The 20,051-nt window shown below is 42.4% G+C and overlaps 1 protein-coding gene across 5 annotated transcripts in view; it reads right to left on the reverse strand.

Moving 5' to 3' along the window:
* Positions 1-20,051, reverse strand: part of LOC140627216 (doublesex- and mab-3-related transcription factor C2-like) — a 34,228-nt gene that overhangs the window by 4,215 nt on the left and 9,962 nt on the right. For 2 of the 5 annotated variants that reach the window (XM_072815257.1, XM_072815256.1), the window contains 4 exons: positions 3,145-3,363; positions 2,881-3,038; positions 2,067-2,203; positions 759-903 (listed from right to left, as the gene is read on the reverse strand). In XM_072815257.1, the coding sequence (XP_072671358.1) occupies positions 759-903; positions 2,067-2,203; positions 2,881-3,038; positions 3,145-3,359 (655 nt within the window). In that variant the 5' untranslated portion in view covers positions 3,360-3,363. Of the gene's footprint in view, positions 1-758; positions 904-1,004; positions 1,185-2,066; positions 2,204-2,880; positions 3,039-3,144; positions 3,364-4,193; positions 4,601-4,639; positions 5,007-5,026; positions 8,038-20,051 lie in introns of those variants that run through there. The other 3 variants (XM_072815258.1, XM_072815260.1, XM_072815255.1) reach the window with 3 other exon arrangements.

Consider the following 20,051-nt stretch of genomic DNA (forward strand, 5'->3'; position numbering starts at 1 on the left):
TATACTCCTCCCTAGCTCACACATTCCCTGCCTCCTCACCACGCACAGTTTCTGGTCTAGCCCCTAAGCCTGGCATTCCAGACCTCTGTGATTGGCAGCCTCTCCGGCTTCGCCCCCTTCTGTTCCAGCAGTTCCTCCTTCACTCAGGTTGCTGCTTCACTCGTGCACCATACCCCATCCAACATTTTCGTCTAGGAATGACCATCCTTCCCTCTCAGCCTTCTCAGGCATCTACCTCTCCTCAGACTTCCTCTGTTCCTTCCTCTCCAGGCTCATCAATGAAATTTAGCCACAAAACACAAGGGAAGTGTAAAGGCATCCAGGCTCCACATGGAGACTGGAATCAGAGAGCAGATCACCCTCCAGCCTAGGCTCTCATCACCTATGCATATCCTGCCCACCACAGCAGAACTGTAGGGGTGTGGATAGAAAGCTCTGGGCTGGGAGTGAGGGGACCTGGGTGTTCCACTTGATAGGCTGCATGCCCCAGGGCAAGTCCCTGCCACTCACGGGGTCTCGGTTTCCTTGTTTCTTGATGCTAGGGTGCTAGGGGCATTTGCTGTTGAGCACGGAGCTCGATTGAGTGAGCAACCATCAACTGCCATCTCCAGCATCAGACTGAGGAGCTTGGGTGCCTGGGCCCAAGGAGGTTCAACCCACCAACTCTGACCTCCCAGTTAGGCCCTGCTTACCACAATGCCCTCCCATTTCCCAACCATCCCCACCACTCCACGTTCTCCTTTCAAGGACCGGGCTACCTGCTGCCACGCAGGGCTGTAGCAGGAAGATGGAGCCAGAAGACTCCTGGGTAGAGTCTCTCAGAATCAGCAGAGCCTCGGCTGCTTCCAGCTTCCGCTGCCACTCTGAGGCAGAAACCAAGTCCTGGTCAGAGGCTTCAGGAGCCTGCCAGGGAAAGGGTGTGAGAGGATGGGAAGCGAAAACCCACGCCTCCCCACCTCATGTGGCAAGTGCCCCTTCAGTCCCGGGTTCTGCTCAAGGCCCCACCCCCACCCCAAGGCCATCTGCTCTTCCCATTCACTAAGCTTGGCCCCTGCCAGGGTTGTGGACCCCGCTATTTTCCCAGAATCTGTGGCTGCAGTAGGACAGGGCCAAGGATGGCACAGGGCTGGAGGACCAGGGTTGAGCATCTAGAAACAAGAAGAGAGGCCAGAGGATTAAACCCTCTGGCAGGCAGACATATACTACCAGTAGAGAGAGACAGGGCCAGGACTTTGCAATATCTGGATGTGGGAGTCTGAATGCCTGCTGGCTATTAGTCGTTGTGGCTCGCACAAGTCCTTTCCCCTGTTTGGTCTGTTTTCCTTCCCTTTCTATGTCCTTCTTCTGTATCTCTCCTGGAACACTAATTCCTGCCAGCATTTCCAAAACTCCCAGGGCCACAGTGACGATTATGGGAAATCACAGGTGTCTGTGTTTTAATGTGCAAGGCACCTGGAGGGATGTGATCGCTGTCCCTTGTGCAGGGACTGGTTCTCACCTCCATATTCCCCAATCCCCATGGAACTTGAAGGACCAGCTTGGCTCATCTAATGGGCAGGAAGCTTTCTCTAATGACCTCTGGACTCCCCACCCCGGGCCTTGTGACCCTCACCATCGTGGCCCTCCTTTCAGCAGGACCTTCTATCCCATCAATGTGTTTCATGTGGAATAATAGCCTCCATTAGTTGAAGTCCTGCTATGGTGGCACGCCTTGGCTTAGTCCTCTTGTCAGTGCTATAGGTGTAGGATATTGTCCCTATCAGTACACCGCTAGGGAAACGGAGGCTGGGAAGTGTAATGTCACTTGTCATAAGCCTCACGAATAGGCAATGGCAAGGCTGGGAGAGCCCTGCCCGTGCCCGCTAGTCCGATATGCTGCCATCTCCACACGCCCCTCCTCCTCCCCCTGCCACTTCTTGTCCTGCTCCTCTCCTCCCCCTCCTTCTCCTCCTCATTGGCTGCCTCCTCCACTCCTTCCTTCTCTCTCCCACAACATCAAGCACAAAGGCTGGGCACACAATAACATAATATACAACTAGCTCCATGTCCCTTCTCACTTTACTCACAGGCTGCGCAGGGCAGGGATCCTGTGGGTCTTCCTCGAAACAGAAATTGTTAGTTGCATCCTCAAGGCTGCTGGAGTCCAAGATGGAGACAAAGGTTTTGGGGCCTGACCAGTCAGCAGAGCTCCTTGGGTGCTTGCCTGCAGGAGCAGAGAGCACAGGGTGGAGTCAGGCACCAGGCCGGCCACGGAGAGGACATATGTATGGGTATGTTCTGGGATGAGGATAGGAGCCCAGAATGTCAGGGCTGAGAAGACCTGGAAGACCAGCCAGTTCCCACTCTTTATTTTCCACCTGAGGAACCGAGGCCCAGAGAGCAGAAATGGTATTTTCCCAAGGTCACACGGCAAGCTGCAGTAGGGTTAGGGAGGGAACCCCTGTCTTCAGGACACAGAGAAGAGTCTGGGCAGTGGGTGAGATGGGAACCTCCCCCACAGGCCCCAGACTCTCCTTACCTCCCCGGGGGCTGCACAGCGGTGGGCCTCAAGCTGGGACATGAGGTTCTCCTTCCCAGCTGTGGGAAGCTGGGGACACTTTAGGTGAGCCTTTCCCCCTGACCCCACCCCACTCTTCCTCACCCCCAGTCTGAGGTCTCATCTCATTTAGATGGACCATTTAGACCACCCCACCCCCCATTCTCTCCTTCGCACCCACACTTGGTAACTAATATTGATGAAGTTTTATAGGTGGGACAGCTAAAGGACCGAGGAGTAACTTGCCAAGGCGACATCAAAATTGGGTAGTAGGACTGGTGACAGAACTGCTCAATGATCCCTAACCCCAAACTCAGATGTTCTCCCTGGCCAGAGACACTCACTGATGACTCCTGCTTGAATGGTCAACTTTGTGACATGGCCGTGAGCTTTGGGAAGGGAGGCCCCACTCCTTGTCAGTCCTTGAGCCAGATGCCTCTTTAGGTGTGCCCCCTGCTCCTTGTTCAAGGCACTCTCAGCAGGCAAGACACTGCGGTGCTCCCTAAAGTGGGGAATTGCAGGCCTACAGTCAGTCACATTTAGAGGAGGCCCACGCACCCACCCCCCCCCCCCACACACACACACCCTTTGTCAGACACCATACTCACGAGAAAAAGGCACACTTGTGACAATCGCAGGCCTGGAAGGGGCAGAAGTGCTCCTGGTCCTTGATTTGCTCAGTGAAGCCGTGGTTGTAGCAGTGGACACAGCGACTTACAGCTCTTTTGGGGCCAAGTTCAATCCCCCATGGGGCTCCGGTCTCAAGACCAGTGGGGGAGTCTGAGGGGCAGCAGGGCACAGCAGGCATCTCATTGGGATCCATGGTTCTAGGGCCAGGAGCGGAGGTCAGGATGGCTACATGATCCCCTTACCCTCAACGTACTTCCTCTGCCCTTTGAAAACCCCACCTGAGGTGCCTGGCTTTCTCCTTCACCCAGCTCACCGCTGAAATCAGATCCCATCCACCCTTCTTGCTCACAGAGCCTCCTTCCCAGGAAGCCCCACTCACACACAGTCTCATTCCAAGAAACTCTTGGCATGGTTCCTGTAAACTTTCAATCCAATCATTATTCTCGTTGCTTTCCTTCACTCTACATAGACCCCATGTTCAGGCATACTCATGCACTCTTGTGCCCCCTTCAACAATTACTGCCCTCCCCTTCCCGTGTATCATCCTGTACTCAGCCATACTGCACTATTTTTCCTGGTCTCCACCTCCGCAATTGTCTTCCTGACCTCCTGCATTCATTCACTCCCTACTCATGATTCTAGCCCTAGCCCCCCTAGCCCCCCTCCCCCCTGAATTCTATTATTAGTCTCATGTATGTCCTACATTCAACTTTCCTCTCACACCTCATTCGGACTCTCTTCTTGCACCCTACCGTAATCTTAATTATTTTCTCACACACACCCCCTTTAAGCTGACACCCCCTTTGCGCACCACGAAATTATATTATGATGCTGGATCCCAAGCCCCTCTTTCAATAATTATTTTTATTCATCCCTTCCAGTATTTAGTGACCAGATCCTCGTTGAGCCCCCTATCCAATGCCAGACCCTGATCTAGTCAACAGCCAACTCCTCACTGCACTAATTGCTTTCTTCCGCCAACACACCCTCTTTGCTTTCATGCAAACCCACGTATTCCCTGAACAACCTCTCAGCAATCTTTCACACTCCTCTTTCCTCTTCACACTTCAATGGTCCACCTCCTGGTCCCTCACACATGGGGTGCACCACCGCATCTCAGGCAGCCCAATCATTCGCTGCCACTACCACATCAGAATCAAAGGCAGGGACATGAGCTCCACCTCAGGTTCCAGAGGCCAGGGGTCAGGGGGCTGAGGCAAGGGTTTCCTCCCACAGGCATTTGGTGGTTGTTGGTTGGTGAGGGGGGCGGCGGGGAGTGGGGCAGAGTGCGAGGTATATCAGGAGCTGGCGGAGGTACCCCACTGAGGTGGAGGAGAAGAGACACAGTTGGTCATCCCAAGCAGGAGGGAGGGAGGAATAGAGGAAAGGACGGAGGGGTGAAAGAAGGTGTGTGGAGAACGAGGGTCGAAGGGTCGAGGGTCCGATTCCTAATGCCAGCTGAGGTAATGTTACCTCAGCTTCCCATAGATCAGAATCCAACAGCAGGGACAAGAGGTGGGAAGGAGGACCCAGCTGTCTCTCGCTCTCACTCTCTCTCTCTCTCTCTCTCTTTCCCGCCCTTCCCACAAAGGCCAATGAGCTTCCAGCGCTGCCTTCCACCTCCCAAGCTGAGGCCAGCGACCAATGAGCTTTGAGTTCCATCGAAGCTCATCCAACAAAGTCCCGCCCCCTCTCCTCTTGCCTTGGTGTGGCGGCTTTACCAAACCAGACTCTAACTCGTGAAGTGAAGTGAAACTTTGTGCTTCCCAGACACAGGCTGGCAGGCTTTTCTCTCTTTGGATGTGAAATATTACATGTGCGTGCATATTTAACTCATGTCCTTGGTATTCTGTAACTTACCTTTACAAAATTCACCGTGTGTTTTTAAGATTCATCCATACTCCCCTGTCAGGGATTGTCAATGGGCGGCGGGGTCCCGGGTGGTGTGGGGGGATTCTGTACCCCCAGGGTACATTTGGCGGTGCCTGAGTCATTTTGTTCCATCTTTGCGTGTCTCCGTGTCTGAGCTCCCTCTTCTGTTCCACAGATAAATTTGTCTATAACTGTGCCAGTACTACACCATCTTAGTTTTTACCTCTTGATATGACATCCTGATCTATGGTTGGGCAAGTCCCCACATCTTATTCGTAATCTTCAAGCATATCTTCCTTATTCTTCCCTTCCAGTATAAACGTCAGAATCAGCATGCCACGTTCCTTGAAAGCTCATTTGTAACGGTTTGGGGTTGCATTTTCTTTAAATCTGTGGATGAGCTAGGGGACAATTGACTATCTTCAGGACACCCAGCCCTCCTAGTCACCAACATGGCATGTCTCTCCAGTTAGGTAGGTTTTCCTTAACGTTTTAACCTTTCAGTTTAGTGTTTAGTTTTATCTTTTGTACATTCAGATCTTGTACATCCTTTCTTGCATTTATCCCAAGATATTCTAGAGTGTTGTTGCTCTTGTACTTGATACCTGTTTAAAATGGCATTTTCTGATTGTATCTAACTTATAGGAATCCATTTGACTGTTTAAAAACTATATCGACCTTAAAGTCAGCCACCCTGCTAAATACTCTGCGATATCTAATAATTTGTCTTTAGACATTCTGCTGTTTTTCACGAATCTGTGAGTTACAGAAGCACAGTAATCAATGTACAGGTTTCTCAAGCCTCTACCGGCTAGCTCGGGCCTCCACACAAGGCTGAAGAGACATGACGAAATTGGACCTGAGTTTTCCCTCGTATTAAATAGAATGCTGCCAACATTTCCATAATAAAATATGTTTGCTGTTTCACTGTTTTTTTTTTCTCCCTCCCTTCCTCTCTCCTTTCTTTCTTCTCCTTTCTTCTTCCTTTCTCTCTTTCCTTTCTCCTTCCTTCCTTTCTTTCTCTTTTCTTTTTTCTTTCCCTTTATACAATTAAGGAGCTTCCCTTATATTTCCAGCTTAACGAGTTTGTTTCAAAAATCATGACTAGATATTGAATTTTACATTTTTGTCTCTATTGAAATGATCAAGGGTCTATTTGTCTAGTCTGTTAATACAGTGGCTGTTATTTGTAGATGCTTTTTTTCAAAATCTTTAATGAAACTTCTAATCACAAAATGACAAAAATCATAAGCATGTATCTTAATGAGTTTTCAAAAATTAAACATACACATTCAGTTAGCACCTAGAGCAAGCAACAGAATATGTTGGCAACACATAAATCTCTCTCTTGCCCCCTTCCATCTATAGTTGTTTTTTGTTGTTGTTGTTGTCGTTGTTGTTCTTAATGTGAATCCAGCTTTGCTCTCTTAGGACAAATGTAGCTTTGTTATGGTGGATCATCTTTTGTAGATGCTGGTGGGTTCAGTTTGCTAAAATTTTGCTTAGGATTTTTGTGTTTTCTGCTCATGAGGAAGATCAACCTGAAGTTTGTCTTTCTCATACTATCCTTGCTGCTTCCAGCATCAAGGTTTTCTAGTCTCATAGACTGAGTTGGGGGATAGGTTCTCTTTTCTATCCTCTGGAAGTTTTTGTATAACATCGGGATTCTCTGTCTTGAGACTTTATTAAAATATTACCAGTAAACAGCTGCGGGGCCAGTTTTATTCATTTTTTTTCTTAAGTTGTACTGTGGATAGTTTCAAGTGTATACAAATAGGGTTTGTACAGAAACTTACAGTCTCCAGGTTCATTACAGTAGTGCTGTTGGTCCTGGCCCATTAGCTTGCATCAGAATCCAAATAAGCCAAAGAGCTTGTGAAAACAGATTGCTGAGCTCTACATCTACAGTCTCAGACTAAAAAGTCAGAGGTGGGACCCAGAGTTTGCTTTTCTGACAAGTTCCCTGGTGATGCAGATGCTGCTGGAGGGGGAGCCACCCTTTGAGCACACTGTACAAGAGAGAATAGTGAGGGCGCCTCCAAGTATCCATCACTGGGCTGCAACGATTAACAACTCATAGCCAATTTCATTTCATATATATCTTCTCCCCTCAGTCTCCTCCAGATAATTTTCAAGGAGATACCATAAGCCATCTTATTTTTATTGTGGAACACTTCATCATGTAACTCTAAAATATGAGAGATTCATTTTCCTCAACTATCCATTTGAAAAGAGATTCAAAGCGCACAAAGTGGAAGAGTGAACATTCTTTTACCTAGATTCCATATTATCCTATTGCTTTATCTCTCCCTTTTTCTTCTTTTTGCCTAACCACCCAGGTTCCAAACACCCTTGTCTAACCATATTATTATTGTCACGTTGAAGAAATTTAACAGTGGCATGGTAACATTATTAAGTCCATACACACTCCATATTCAAATTTCCCGCACTTGTCCCAATGATGTCCTTTTGAGGGTCAACAGTTCAATCAAGTATCATGCATTGCATTCAGTTGTCATGTCTCTTTAGTATCTTCTAGTCCCAAACAGTCCCTCAACTTAAATCTTCCATGTCAATGACATTTTCCAAGAGCCTAGGCCTGTTTGCTTCCAACGTGTCCGCAATATGGCCTTGCCTGATATTCTCCTCTCATTTAGATGATTTTGGTTTAACATTTTTGGCAAGGATACTAAATAGGTGATGGCTAGTTACATTACATCACATCCGGAAGCTCCCAAGGTCAGTTTGTCTAGCTGTCAGTGCTGCTATTGGCACTACTCAGTTTGATCACTTATTTATGGTATTGTTGGGCAGCTCCGTCCATTGTAAAGATACCTTTGTCCCTCTGTGACTTACAAGCAGTCCGTAGCATGACATTTTGATACCGTGTGGGAATTCTGTTTCCTCCCCACAGAATTTCACCTCTTGGCCTTAGTTTTTGTTGCTGGCTCTAGTCTGATTTGATTCTTACCTTGGTGTTGGAAAATGATGACTTTCTATTGATATCATTCCTTTCTACTTTTTCATTGACAGACATTTTGCTGTAAAGATGAGCATCCCAGCCCCCAGCCCCCCACCTTGTTGCTGTTGCTGCTGTTGTGTTTGCAACAGCAGAGAATGATGAAAAGTTATTCATTTGTTGTGCTCAAAGAAATATAAAGAGAACAAAGTGGACAATATCAAGAGAAATGTAAACAAATTTAAGATGAATTTGGTAAGAAGTTCTCTAACAGTCCAAACATAATGACAAAATCTAGTGCCTGAAATTAGCAACAATAACAGCAACAACGTTTTTAACAATTGTTTTTTAAAATTTCCATTTCCCTGATGAAGTATGATGCTGAGCATTACTCTCTCAATTTCCATCCATTTTATTGGTTTTTAGCATGTTTTGGTTATTAGTATTGACATTCCATTGCAAAATAATAATATTTTCCACACGGGGTCATTATGGGGAAAAAAAGAGAAAAGAATGGGGTCATTTTAAGTACATGTCTTGGCAGAACATAAAGACTCCTAACTCTGGGAAACAAACTAGGGGTGGTAGAAGGGGAGGAGGGCGGGGGGTGGGGGTGAATGGGTGACGGGCACTGAGGGGGGCACTTGACGGGATGAGCACTGGGTGTTATTCTGTATGTTGGTAAATTGAACACCAATAAAAAATAAATTTATTTAAAAAAATAAAAATAAATAAAATTTGAAGAAAAAAAAAGTACATGTCTTGGTTTATCCTCTTCATTTCCTTATCTTGCTCAAGTTTGATAAAGCCAAAGCTAGAGGTCACATTGATGGAAAGTTAGTGCCCAGGAATCTTTAAGTTTCATGGTACAGTTGATTTCAAATAAGCAATGCCTTGGGAAAGTGGAGAAGGAAACAATCGGCTTTGCCTGGGGAGGCAGAAGAAACGCTATGGTGCTTGGAATACAGTATCTCCTCACCATCAAATGAGGGCATGTTCAAAAAGAAGGACTCTGAAAACAAACTGCTTAAAATTGAACCTCAGCTCCCCACTTCACCAGATGTTTGACTTTGCACAAGTTACTCGCCTCTCTGTGTCTTGGTTTTCCCATCTGAAAAATCAGGCTAAGAGCAGCCCAAATCTGGAAACAACCCTAATGACCATGAAAGAATGGATAAACAGACCATGATATATACACACCACACTGTGGAGAGTATTGCTCAGTCATCAACAGGGATGAAGTATTGAGACATACAATATGGATGAACCTCAAAAACATTGTGCTCCGTAAGTAACCATAAGCAAAAGGTCACACATTGTATGATGCTCTTTATATGCAATGTCCAGAGTAGTTAAAGCTATAGAGATCAAAAGAATATTGATAGTTCCCAGGAGGAGGGGGTATGAGGAGGGACCAGTTCACTGGTACAAGGCTTTCTGTTGGGTTGGTGAAAATGTTTTGAGGAAACAAGACAGAAATGGGCATGCACAACATTGCAAATGTACAAAAAGCCACTGAATTGTATGTTTCTAGATGGCTGATTTTATGTTATGTGAATTTCACCTCAATAAAAATACTCACTGGATATGTTAGACAGATTTGACATAGCTGAGTAGTAAATTAGTGAAATGGAAACTAGATCGCATTCAATTACCCAGGCTGTAACAGACAGACACAGTATGCAATATTACCATAAATCTATTGGAATGGCCAACATCCAAAGCACTGATAAAACCAAACACTGTAGGATGTGAAGCAACAGGAACTCTCACCTATTGATGGTGGGGATGAAAAATGCTACAGCCACTTTGGAAGACAGTTTGGCAGTTTCTTACAAAACCTACCATGTGACCCAGCAGTTATGTTTTTGGTGTATTCTCAAATGTGATAAAAACTTATGTCGACACAAAAACCTACACGTGGATGTTAGTTTCAGCTTAATTCACATTTTCCAACATTTGGAAGCAATTAAGATGTCCTTAAGTAGATGAATGGATAAACTGTGGTATCATTTTCATACAATGAAATATTATTCAGCACTAAAAAGAAAAGAAATATCAGGTTGTGAAAAAACATGGAAGAAGCTTAACCTGTATTACTAAGTGAAAAAAAAAAAGCCAGTTGGGAAAATGCTATATACTGTGATTCCAACTACACGACATTCTGGAAAAGAAGAAACTATGGGGACAGTAAAAAGATCAGTGGTTGCCCAGGGTTCGGGGGGAAAGGAGGGGATGGATAGGCAGGGCATTGAGTATTTTTAGAGCAGTGAAAGTATTTTGTATGACACTACACTGGTGGATACATGTCATTATATATTCATCCAAACCCATCAAATGTACAACATCAAGAGTGACCTCTAACGTAAACTATGAATTTGGAGTAATAATGATGTATCAATGTAGGTTCATCAATTGTGACAAATGTACCACTCTGGTGGGGGATGTAGACAGCTGGGGAGGCTATGCATGTGTAGGGTCGGAGGGTATATGAGAACTCTCTGTACTTTCTGCTCAGTTTTGCAGAAATTGAACCTAAAATTGCTCTGAAAAATAAAGTCTATTTAAAAAAAATTGTTAAGATGACCTGGGTTATAAATTTAATCACTATAAAATGGCTTAGACCTTTTGTGCATGCACATGTGCGTGTGTGCACATGCACACGTGTGCACACGCATGCAAACATTTTAGATGGACACATGCCAAGAAACATAAATAAAAAAACATTATTTCAGTCACAGAACGTATGTTAGAAAACAGTGACACCATATATTATATTTTACAAAACGCAGAAGATCTTCAACTATGTCTATATATAATACCAGACCTTACCAACAATGTGAAAGAGGAATTGATTCCAAATCTGAAAGAAGTTTCAAATACCTTATTTTTATCATTACACAAGTTGTGAGACATGAGACCTTGACCAATTGATACTTTAGGTACATTTTGTCTCCAAGGACTTTCCAATTTGCAAAGCCATGATTCGTAGCTTAAAAAAAAAAATTGAACTCGTGGCACAGATAAACAGATACTGTGGAATCTATTCTATCACTTACAAAAGAATTTGAGCTAATTACAGGAGGTATTACAAAAAATAGTTTGTGTCATGAAGGACAACAATCTAGCTGTTGTGCTGAAAATCGAATTTCATTGTTGTTTTAAACCAAGAGTCCAGGGATGCCTGTGTGGCTCAGAGGTTGAGCATCTGCCTTTGGCTCAGGGCATGATCCTGGGGTCCCAGGATCGTGTCCTGCATTGGGCTCCCTGCATGGAGCCTGCTTCTCCCTCTGCCTGTGTCTCTGCCTCTCTCTGTGTCTCTCATGAATAAATAAATAAAATCTTTTGAAAAATAAAATAAAAATAAACCAAGAGTCCAATATTTCCCTTACTCTTCTTTCCACTGTGTGATACATAATGAGAGCATGGGTAGTTAGGTTTCTAAAGTAGATCCTATGTCGACTATCGTGGATAGGGCTATTAATGTCCTTCAGTAAATATGTGCAAATGTAGTGAATCATTGTAAGTTAATTTTGTCGGTCTCACTAGAGGTTTCTAAGTTTTATGGATCTTTTCAAGGAACCAGATTTTTGTTTCACTGATTTTCTCTATTGTCTTCTGTTTTATATTTCATTGATTATTGGGCTTTATCTTTAATGTTGCCTTCCTTCTGCTCACTTAGGGTTTATTTTGCTCTTCGTCTTCTTCTAGTTTCCTGAAGCTGAGAACTTAGACTATTGATTTGATGGTTTCCTTTTACTTAACGGAAGCCCTTAAAGATATGAGTTTGCCTTTCAGCAATGCTTTAGCTTCATCCCACAAATTTTGGTATGTTTTATAAGCATTTCCATTCAGTTCGATTCATTTCTTGATGTGCTGGAACATTTTCCCTTTAGTCCATAGATTGGGTGGCCTCCTTACCAATGAGTGCCATTAAAAGTCCTAAAATCATTTCAGCAGAGATAGGGCAGATCTCCTCCTTACTGCCTGGTGGAGGTATAATTTAATTATACCTCCCGAACTTCCACGTGATTGATTTCCACTAACATAGGAGGGGCAGAATGGCTCCTGTTTCTTCCAGTCAAATGTGGAATTCTAGGCTTCCCATTAGACCTTTGCTGGCTTGCGTGGGGGCGAGTCCATGGGTTGTTCTGTGGTAGTTGGCTGAAGTGGAACAGTTATTGTCAAAGGGTTTTCCTCCTGTCTTGCTAAGCTGTCACTTTTTTGACCCTTGTGCTAGAGACGGCAGCCTTTTGTTGCAGCTGTTTTGTTTTTGTTGTTGTTGTTGTTGTTGTTGTTGTTGTTGTCCTTGTTTTCATTGTCATGGTTGTCATCATCACTGGTTTGCTTGTGCCTTTTGTCATTTCTGGGTAGCTGGCTTCCTCAGCTCAAAGTCTGGGATATATGACACGGACAGAAAACCAGGGGAACTCACCATTTTGTCCTTCCTTTGGTTCCGAGACCCCTAGTTGTTCTGCCTACTCCTCTCCACTTTGCAGAGTCCTGTGTTTATTTTATATATGGTGCCTAGAGTTTTAGGTTGTAGTTAGTGGGAAGAATAGGGAAATGTACTTCTACTCTATCTTCCCAGAAGCTTCAGAAGTCTCTGTATGAATTTAATTATAAGTCCTGATTTTTAGCATGTGTTTGAATTTAAAATTAAATTTAAATTCAATTTTAATCCAACTTAAAATAATTGAATTTTAAATTAAAATTAAATACAGATTTTGAATTCAATATATTTGTCCTTGACTAGAAACTCTAATTGGAAGAAATAAGCACATCTATTTAATACACTATTTGAAAAGTATGCCCCCAAATGCATGTGCTTTGAAGAAACAGAAATTTATATTCAAAAGATTCCCGGATAAATCAGGAATAATTAAAACAATTCTATCATAAGTAAAACCCAGATTTTAGGTTGAAATAATAGTTTGGAAAAAAAAAAGAAATAATAGTTTTGAGGGGCAATTTCTCAGTCTGTAACTTTGGATGTTTTCCCCAATTTCTTTTATTTTTATTTTAAAAAAAATTTCCCCCAATTTCTAAGGTATATCTACTTCATTGAAGTTAATATTCAGAAACATACTTCAGCTTCAATAACCAAATATGAGCTTTCCTATAAAAGCTGTTAAAATGACAAATGAGAAATTCAGTAGATGTGTCAAATTTGTCACTTGGTAAATGCATTCATTTTCGGCAAGTTGATTTTGTTGTCACCCAACATCACGAAGCATAACAGGGGGCTCTTCTCCTGGCCACTGTCCATCTGTGCAAGCACACGGAGGGAGGAACTCATTGTTGGCCAAATGAGGCAAATGAATTCTGAATCTCTTAATTTGGGTCACCGTAATAGATTTTGCGGGTTTGTGGCATTTTGGAGGTTTGTCAATAGTAATTAGAGCTAATATTTTGGGGGCATTCGCTATTTGCCAGGTAGTGTGCTAAATGTTCTATAAACATTGTCACATTTAGTACTCACCCCCGTGATTATTCCAAGTTTTGAAAACTGGAAATCTGAGACTAGGAGAAACTAAGTAATTTGCCCAACTAAGAAGTGGTAGAACCAAGTTTCAAATTAAAAATCATCTATCTTAATTGTCACTTGTGGGCTCCTTGACAACTTTACAGACATATTTATCCAAGGTTCCAGAGTTCCTTGAGTAATCAGGCCCTGAACAAACAGGTTGTATGTTAGCAGGCATCTCTTGCAGTTCAAAGGGTTTCACATAAATAGACATTATATGTAAACTCAGATTTTATAAAGGCTACTGTGGGACTCTTGGGTCAACGGCCAAGTGATATTTGTTGAGTATGCAGAGATTGATTCAAAAGGAGAAAGATGGAGCTATATTTCCATTCTGTGGTGTGAAGAGTAGTCTTTTGGGTCTCTTCTATGTTTTGCTCAGAAGTCTATCAATAACCAGCAGGGCGGTGGGCTGCATCAATATAAAAATAAACCATTTCAGTGTAAAGTACTAACTTGGTGCTATGGAATTATGAAAACTGAGACTGGCTGTTCAAATGGATCTCTCTTTCTAACTCTTCATATGGGAGATCTCTGCAGTTCTTCATCTGCCCTCTTATTCACTTGAGGCTCTCAGCTTCCTGAAGGGATTAGGGGTGAAATTAGTTGTGACCAGAGATATTAGTCCAGGCTTGCTGCCAAATATCCTCGTGAAGACCTGGTTATATTTAAGACATGGAGGCCAAAACTAACTGCCACTGAACTGAATTAAGATTTAATTTGGTGACTGGGGTGCCTGAGTGGCTCAGTCAGTTAAGCATCCCGCTCTTGATTTTGGCTCAGGTCATGATCTCAGGGCCATGGGATTGAGTCCTGCCTCAGGCTTCATGGTCAGCAGGAAGTCTGCTTCTCTTCCTCTCCTACTGCCCCTCCCCCTGTGTGCTCACATGGTCTGTCTCTAAATCAATAAATCAATAAATAAAATCTTTTTTTTAAAAAAAAGATACAATTTGATGACCAGATGCAGACTTGGCAATCATTACGCTTTAAATATTCCAGTTAAATTCATTTATTTTCAAGAGTGACACCTTTGAGATCAAAGATAGTACCTTATATATCTTTGCTCCCACAGCTCCTATTGTGGTCCCTTTCACGTGGTCAGTGACCAACAAAAGTCATTTGTCGAGAGACATGTAAGTGCAAAGCACAGCAACAAACACCATGATAGACAAGCACAGTGAAAGGTTGTACTGGAAGCCGGCCAAAGCCGGCAGAGGAAGAACCTCTGAAAATTCTGTCTTCCCTAAAATCCATGAAAAAAACTGGCAGAAAATTTCAGAATCAATGTTTTCAGAACTCTGGAAATTCACCAAAAGCATGCAACAACCTCAGTATGTTTATTCTAGAGAGACAGATGAATCTCAGTAGGAAGAGTGAGTTTTTGGTGGCATTTTAACCGGTCATATTCCCATGCCCCTCTCTGCAACCCTGTGATAGCCTTGACTCTGGACAGTCTACAATTGCAGTAAAAGCCAGCAGCTTGGCAGCTGCCAGAGGGAACAGAAAGGAGATGGGCCTCCTGCAAAGTTTCATTCCCAGACAACTGTCATCATTTGATCTGTCTGGTTGTTTCCTGGATGACCCCACTCACACGGCTGTCTGTATTTGGACTGACTCAGAGCTTGCCCATTTGAAGTGCCCATTCCCTGGGGGCATTTGTCAAAACATTTAGGAGCAATTGTTTAACATTGCAACCGCCTCAGGCAGTAGGTAACACTTGCGGTGAACAATAAGTGAACCTAAACCTTCAAAGGAGAAACTGAGGAATAAGATGTCTGTAGGGACTTTAAAAAGCTATGACATTATCCCTATGAATCTGGAAGGCCGGAACCATTCCCAAGACTACAGTATGCTCTGGAGAGACCCCAAAAGGCCCCATGCTCTCAACTCTGCTTTATTTTGAGGCTCTGAGAAAGCCGGAATGAAGGCTGACACAGAGTAGACAACTGCCTGGCTGAGTGTTGAAGGCATGCCCAACATACACACAGGGCTCCATGTCAACAACTGAGCATCTTAGCAGCTACAATCATTTAAAGGCACCTCTGCCCAATCATTAGATTGTTGTGCCCAAGATTATGTATCCGAGAAACCACCAAGGAGCTGACACCAATGCAAACGCATGAGGGTTTATTTACAAGCTGGAGCTTGGGTCCAAGTATACTCCACACAGCAGTGCAGGGGCTTGGACCCCACGGTGGGTTACAGCTGGGTTTTTATGGGCTGGTCTAGGGTATTTTCAGAAGGGGTGGAGGAATTTTTTTCATTCTGATATGGGGGAAAGGGTGGGGGAGTTTCTTAAGATCTGTTTTCCTTCCAACACAGGATTTTCTGTCTCTGTCCAGGGTGTTTTGAGCTCTGTAATCTTTCTGATATGGGATTCCCTGTCAAGGACATTCTGCAGTTTTTCCTGTAAAGTTCAGCTCTTATTCACAGGGGCCTGGGATGGCTGTACTTGTGCTAATGCTAAACTTGAGGTGGAATGGCCTTAATTTTCTCGGCCTCCACAAGATAACCACTAAGCTAGCCAAGCAGTGAATTCAGTGGCCACATGCAACAGAGGATATGGACTTTACAGAAGTAGTTCAGAAAAGTCACTAAGCAGACCAATGACAACAAGGATACCAAAAACGAACAGCAACAATAAAACCTGGAAAGGGGGCAGAATCTGAATTCTAGAGTTGCCACGTTCTATTACTTAGAATAGATGTCCAGCTTTTGACCAAATCCTATCTGGCATGCAAAGAAACAGAGAAGTATGGAGCATACGCAGGGATACCCAGACATTGGACTTACTGGACAGAGACTTTAAATCAACTGTTGTAAATATGTTCAACATCTAATGGAAACCATGTCTTATGAATTAATGGAAAGTGTGAGACTGATGATTCATTAAATAGACACGTCAGCAAAGAGATAGAAATCGCTTTAAAAATATCAAACAGAAATTCTGGAGTTGAAAAGTACAATAATTACAACGAAAAATTCACTAGACAGTTCAACAGAAATTGCAATTGAGATTAAAAAGAATCACGAAACTTGGAAGTTAAAGCCAACTGGGGCAGTACAGTCTGAGGAAAAGAAAGAAAAGATAATGAAGAAAGATGAACACGGCCTCAGAGACCTTGTAGGACATGATTAAGCACACCAGCTTATGCATAATGAGAGTTCCTGGAGGAGAGGAGAGGAGAGGAGAGGAGAGGAGAGGAGAGGAGAGGAGAGGAAGGGGAAGAAAGAATATTAGAAAAACAATGGCTGGCCAAATATTTCCCAAATCTTATTACAATTATTAATCCAGAGAAACCAAAAGATCTGAAACTCCATGGAGGACAGACTCAAGGAGATCTGCACCTAGAAACAGCTTAGTCAAACTCCTGGAAACCAAAGACAGTGAGAGAAGGTTGAAAGCAGAGATACAAAAGCAGCTCATCACATACAAGGGATTCCCTAGTAAGATTAACAGCTGACTTCTCACCAGAAACCATGAGGAACAGAAGGTAGTGGGAAGTCATATTCAAAGCACCGAAAGAAAGACTCAGCCAAGAATTCTCTATCCAGCAAGACTATCCTTCAAAGATGAAGGTGAAATAAACCCATTCTCAGATAAGGAAAAACTGAGTGAATTTATCACTGGCAGGCCTGCCTTACAAGAAATATTAAGAGGAAGCCCCCCAAAGACACCAGAGAGTGACTCCAATCTACATGAAGAAATAAAGAGCATCAAATACAAGTGCACAAAGCAATAATTATAGAACTATCTGGATAGGCTTAAAAGGCATAAAGGTGTAATTTTTATGACAATAACACTACAAAGGAGCTGGAGGGTCCAGAGCTATACAAGATCAAAGTTTTTACATAATATTGAAATTAAGCTGGTATTAATCTGAGTTAAATTCTTTAAGATTAAAATCTTAATTGTAATCTGTGAGGCAACCACTAAGAAAATAATTCAAAACTCTAGTAACAATAAGGGAATAAAAAGGGTAGGAGAGAAAATATTTTTCACACAAAATGGCACCTCTACGATGTGAGAGAAAAACATAAAAACTTGAGGAAAAAATGACAACGGCAGAAATAAATCCTACCTTATCATTAATTACATTACATGTAAATGAAACGAACAGTAAACGGCAAAGGAGCTATTGGCAGAACATCATACAGATAGAAAGCAGAATGGTGGCTGCCAGGGATTGTGGGGGAGAGAAGGGTAGCGAAGAGTTAGTGTTTCATGGGTACAGAGTTTCATTTGGGGTAAATGAAAAGATTCTGGAGATGAAAATGTTGATGGTTGCACAACGACGTGAGTGTACTTAATGAAACAGAGGTGTATGCCAAAAAATGGTTAAATGTTAAATTTTACATCATGCATATTTTACCACAATTTATAAAAAGGAGGGGGGGAAAAGGAAAGCCATCCCCTGCCCATTGTTTGGGAAACTAAATATTATTAACCTGGCAATACGCCCCAAACACATCTATAGATACATCGTGATTTCCAACAAAACCCCAGCTGACTTCTTTACAAAAATAAGCTGATCTCAAAACCCTCATGGTAATTCAAGTATTCCAGGATAGCCAAGGCAATCTTTAAAAAGAAGATTAAAGTTGGAGGCCTCGAACTTCCCAATTTCAAATCTTACTAGGAGGTTCCAGCAATCAAGACAGTGTGGGCTTAGTGTAAGGATATTTGTATAGATTAATGGAATCAAATTGCAAATCCATCAAAAAAACTTTCACACTTACAGTCTATTGATTTTCAAACAGGTGGCAAGGTAATTGTATGGGGTAAAAAGGAATGTTTTCAACAAATGTTACTGGGACAACTGGATATCCACATACAAAAGAATGAAATTGGACCCAATCCTTATTTCACTCCATATACAAAAATTTATTCAAAATGGATCACAGATCTAAATGTATGAGCTAAAAGTATAGAACTCCTAGAAGAAAGCATAGCAGTAATTGTCATGACATTGGTTTAGGCAGTGTTTTCTTAGATATACCACCAAAAGGCCAATGAACAAAATGAAAAGATATGCTGGGCTTCATCAGATTTTTAAAAACTTTATTTGCTGCAAATAATACCATCAAGAAAGTGAAAAGAGAACTTGCAGAAGGGGAAAAGTATTTGGAAATCATATAAGCATAAGGGACCTGTACCAAGATGATATAAATTAGTTTTACAAACCAATGATAAAATATATAAACTCCTTGAGAAACGGGGAAATTATGTGAATAGTCGGTTTCCCCAAAAAGATTAGGGAAATGGCCAAGAAGCACTTGAAAAGTAACTTGATGCCATTCATCCTTAGGGAAATGCAAATAAAAACCACAATGAGAATCTATTTTACTTATGCCCACTAGAATAGCTAAAAACAAAAAGGCATGAAATCATAAAAATGATTGTTGTTGATGATGTGGAAAAATTTGAATCCTCAAGCATTATTGATTGGGATGTAAAATGGTGCATATGCTTTGGAAAACTGTCTGCCATTCTCTCAAATATTAAACACAGGCTTATCATATAACCAAGCAATTCCAGTCCTTGGTATAAACCCAAGAAAAATTAAAATATATATCCACATAAAAACTTGCATACCAATGTCCACAGCAGTATTATTTTTTATTATAATGCCCCCAAAGTGGAAACAAAACAAATGGCCATCAACTGATGAATGGATACATAAAATGTGATCTATCCACACAATGAAATGTTATTTGGCTATAGAAACATAGTACTGGAAAACACTCAGGAAGCTGGTAGAGTAGGAAGAAACTGAAGATGACATATATAAATGGAAAGATGTACCATGCTCTCGGAATGGAAGAATTAATATTGTCTACATGTTCACACTACATAGAGCAATCTACAGATTCAATGCAATCCCTATCAAAATACCAGCAGTATTTTTCACAGAACTAGAGCAAAGGATCCTAAAATTTGTATGGAGCCACCAAGGACCTTGGATAGTCAGAGCAATCTTGAGAAAGAAGACGAAAGCCTGAGGTATCAGAATCCCAGATTTCTAACTATACTGCAAAGCTATAGGTCGTCAAAACAATATGGTACCAGCACAGAAATAGACACACAGATCAATGGAACAGAATAGAGAGCCCAGAAATAAACCCACATATATGTGGTCAATTACTCCATGACAAGGGAGGCAGGAACATACAATGGGCAAAGGCAGTCTCTTCAAAAAATAAAATAAAATAAAAGCAATCTCTCCAAAAAGGAGTCTTTGGGAAAACTGGACAGCTACAAAAAACTGGACAGTGCAAAAGAAGGAAATTGGACCACTTTCTTACACCATACACAAAAACAAACTTAAAATGGATTATAGACCTAAATGCATGCCTTGAAACCATAAAACTTCTAAAAGAAAACTTGGGTAGTAAACTCATAGACATGGGCTTTAGCAATATTTTTCTGGATATGTCTCTCTAGGCAAGGAAAGCAAAAGCAAAAATAAACAAGTGGGACTATATCAAACTAAAAAGGTCTGGCACAGTGAAAGTAACCATCAACA

The sequence above is a fragment of the Canis lupus genome, chromosome X (assembly GCF_048164855.1).
Source record: "Canis lupus baileyi chromosome X, mCanLup2.hap1, whole genome shotgun sequence".
In the NCBI taxonomy this organism is placed as follows: Eukaryota; Metazoa; Chordata; class Mammalia; order Carnivora; family Canidae; genus Canis; species Canis lupus.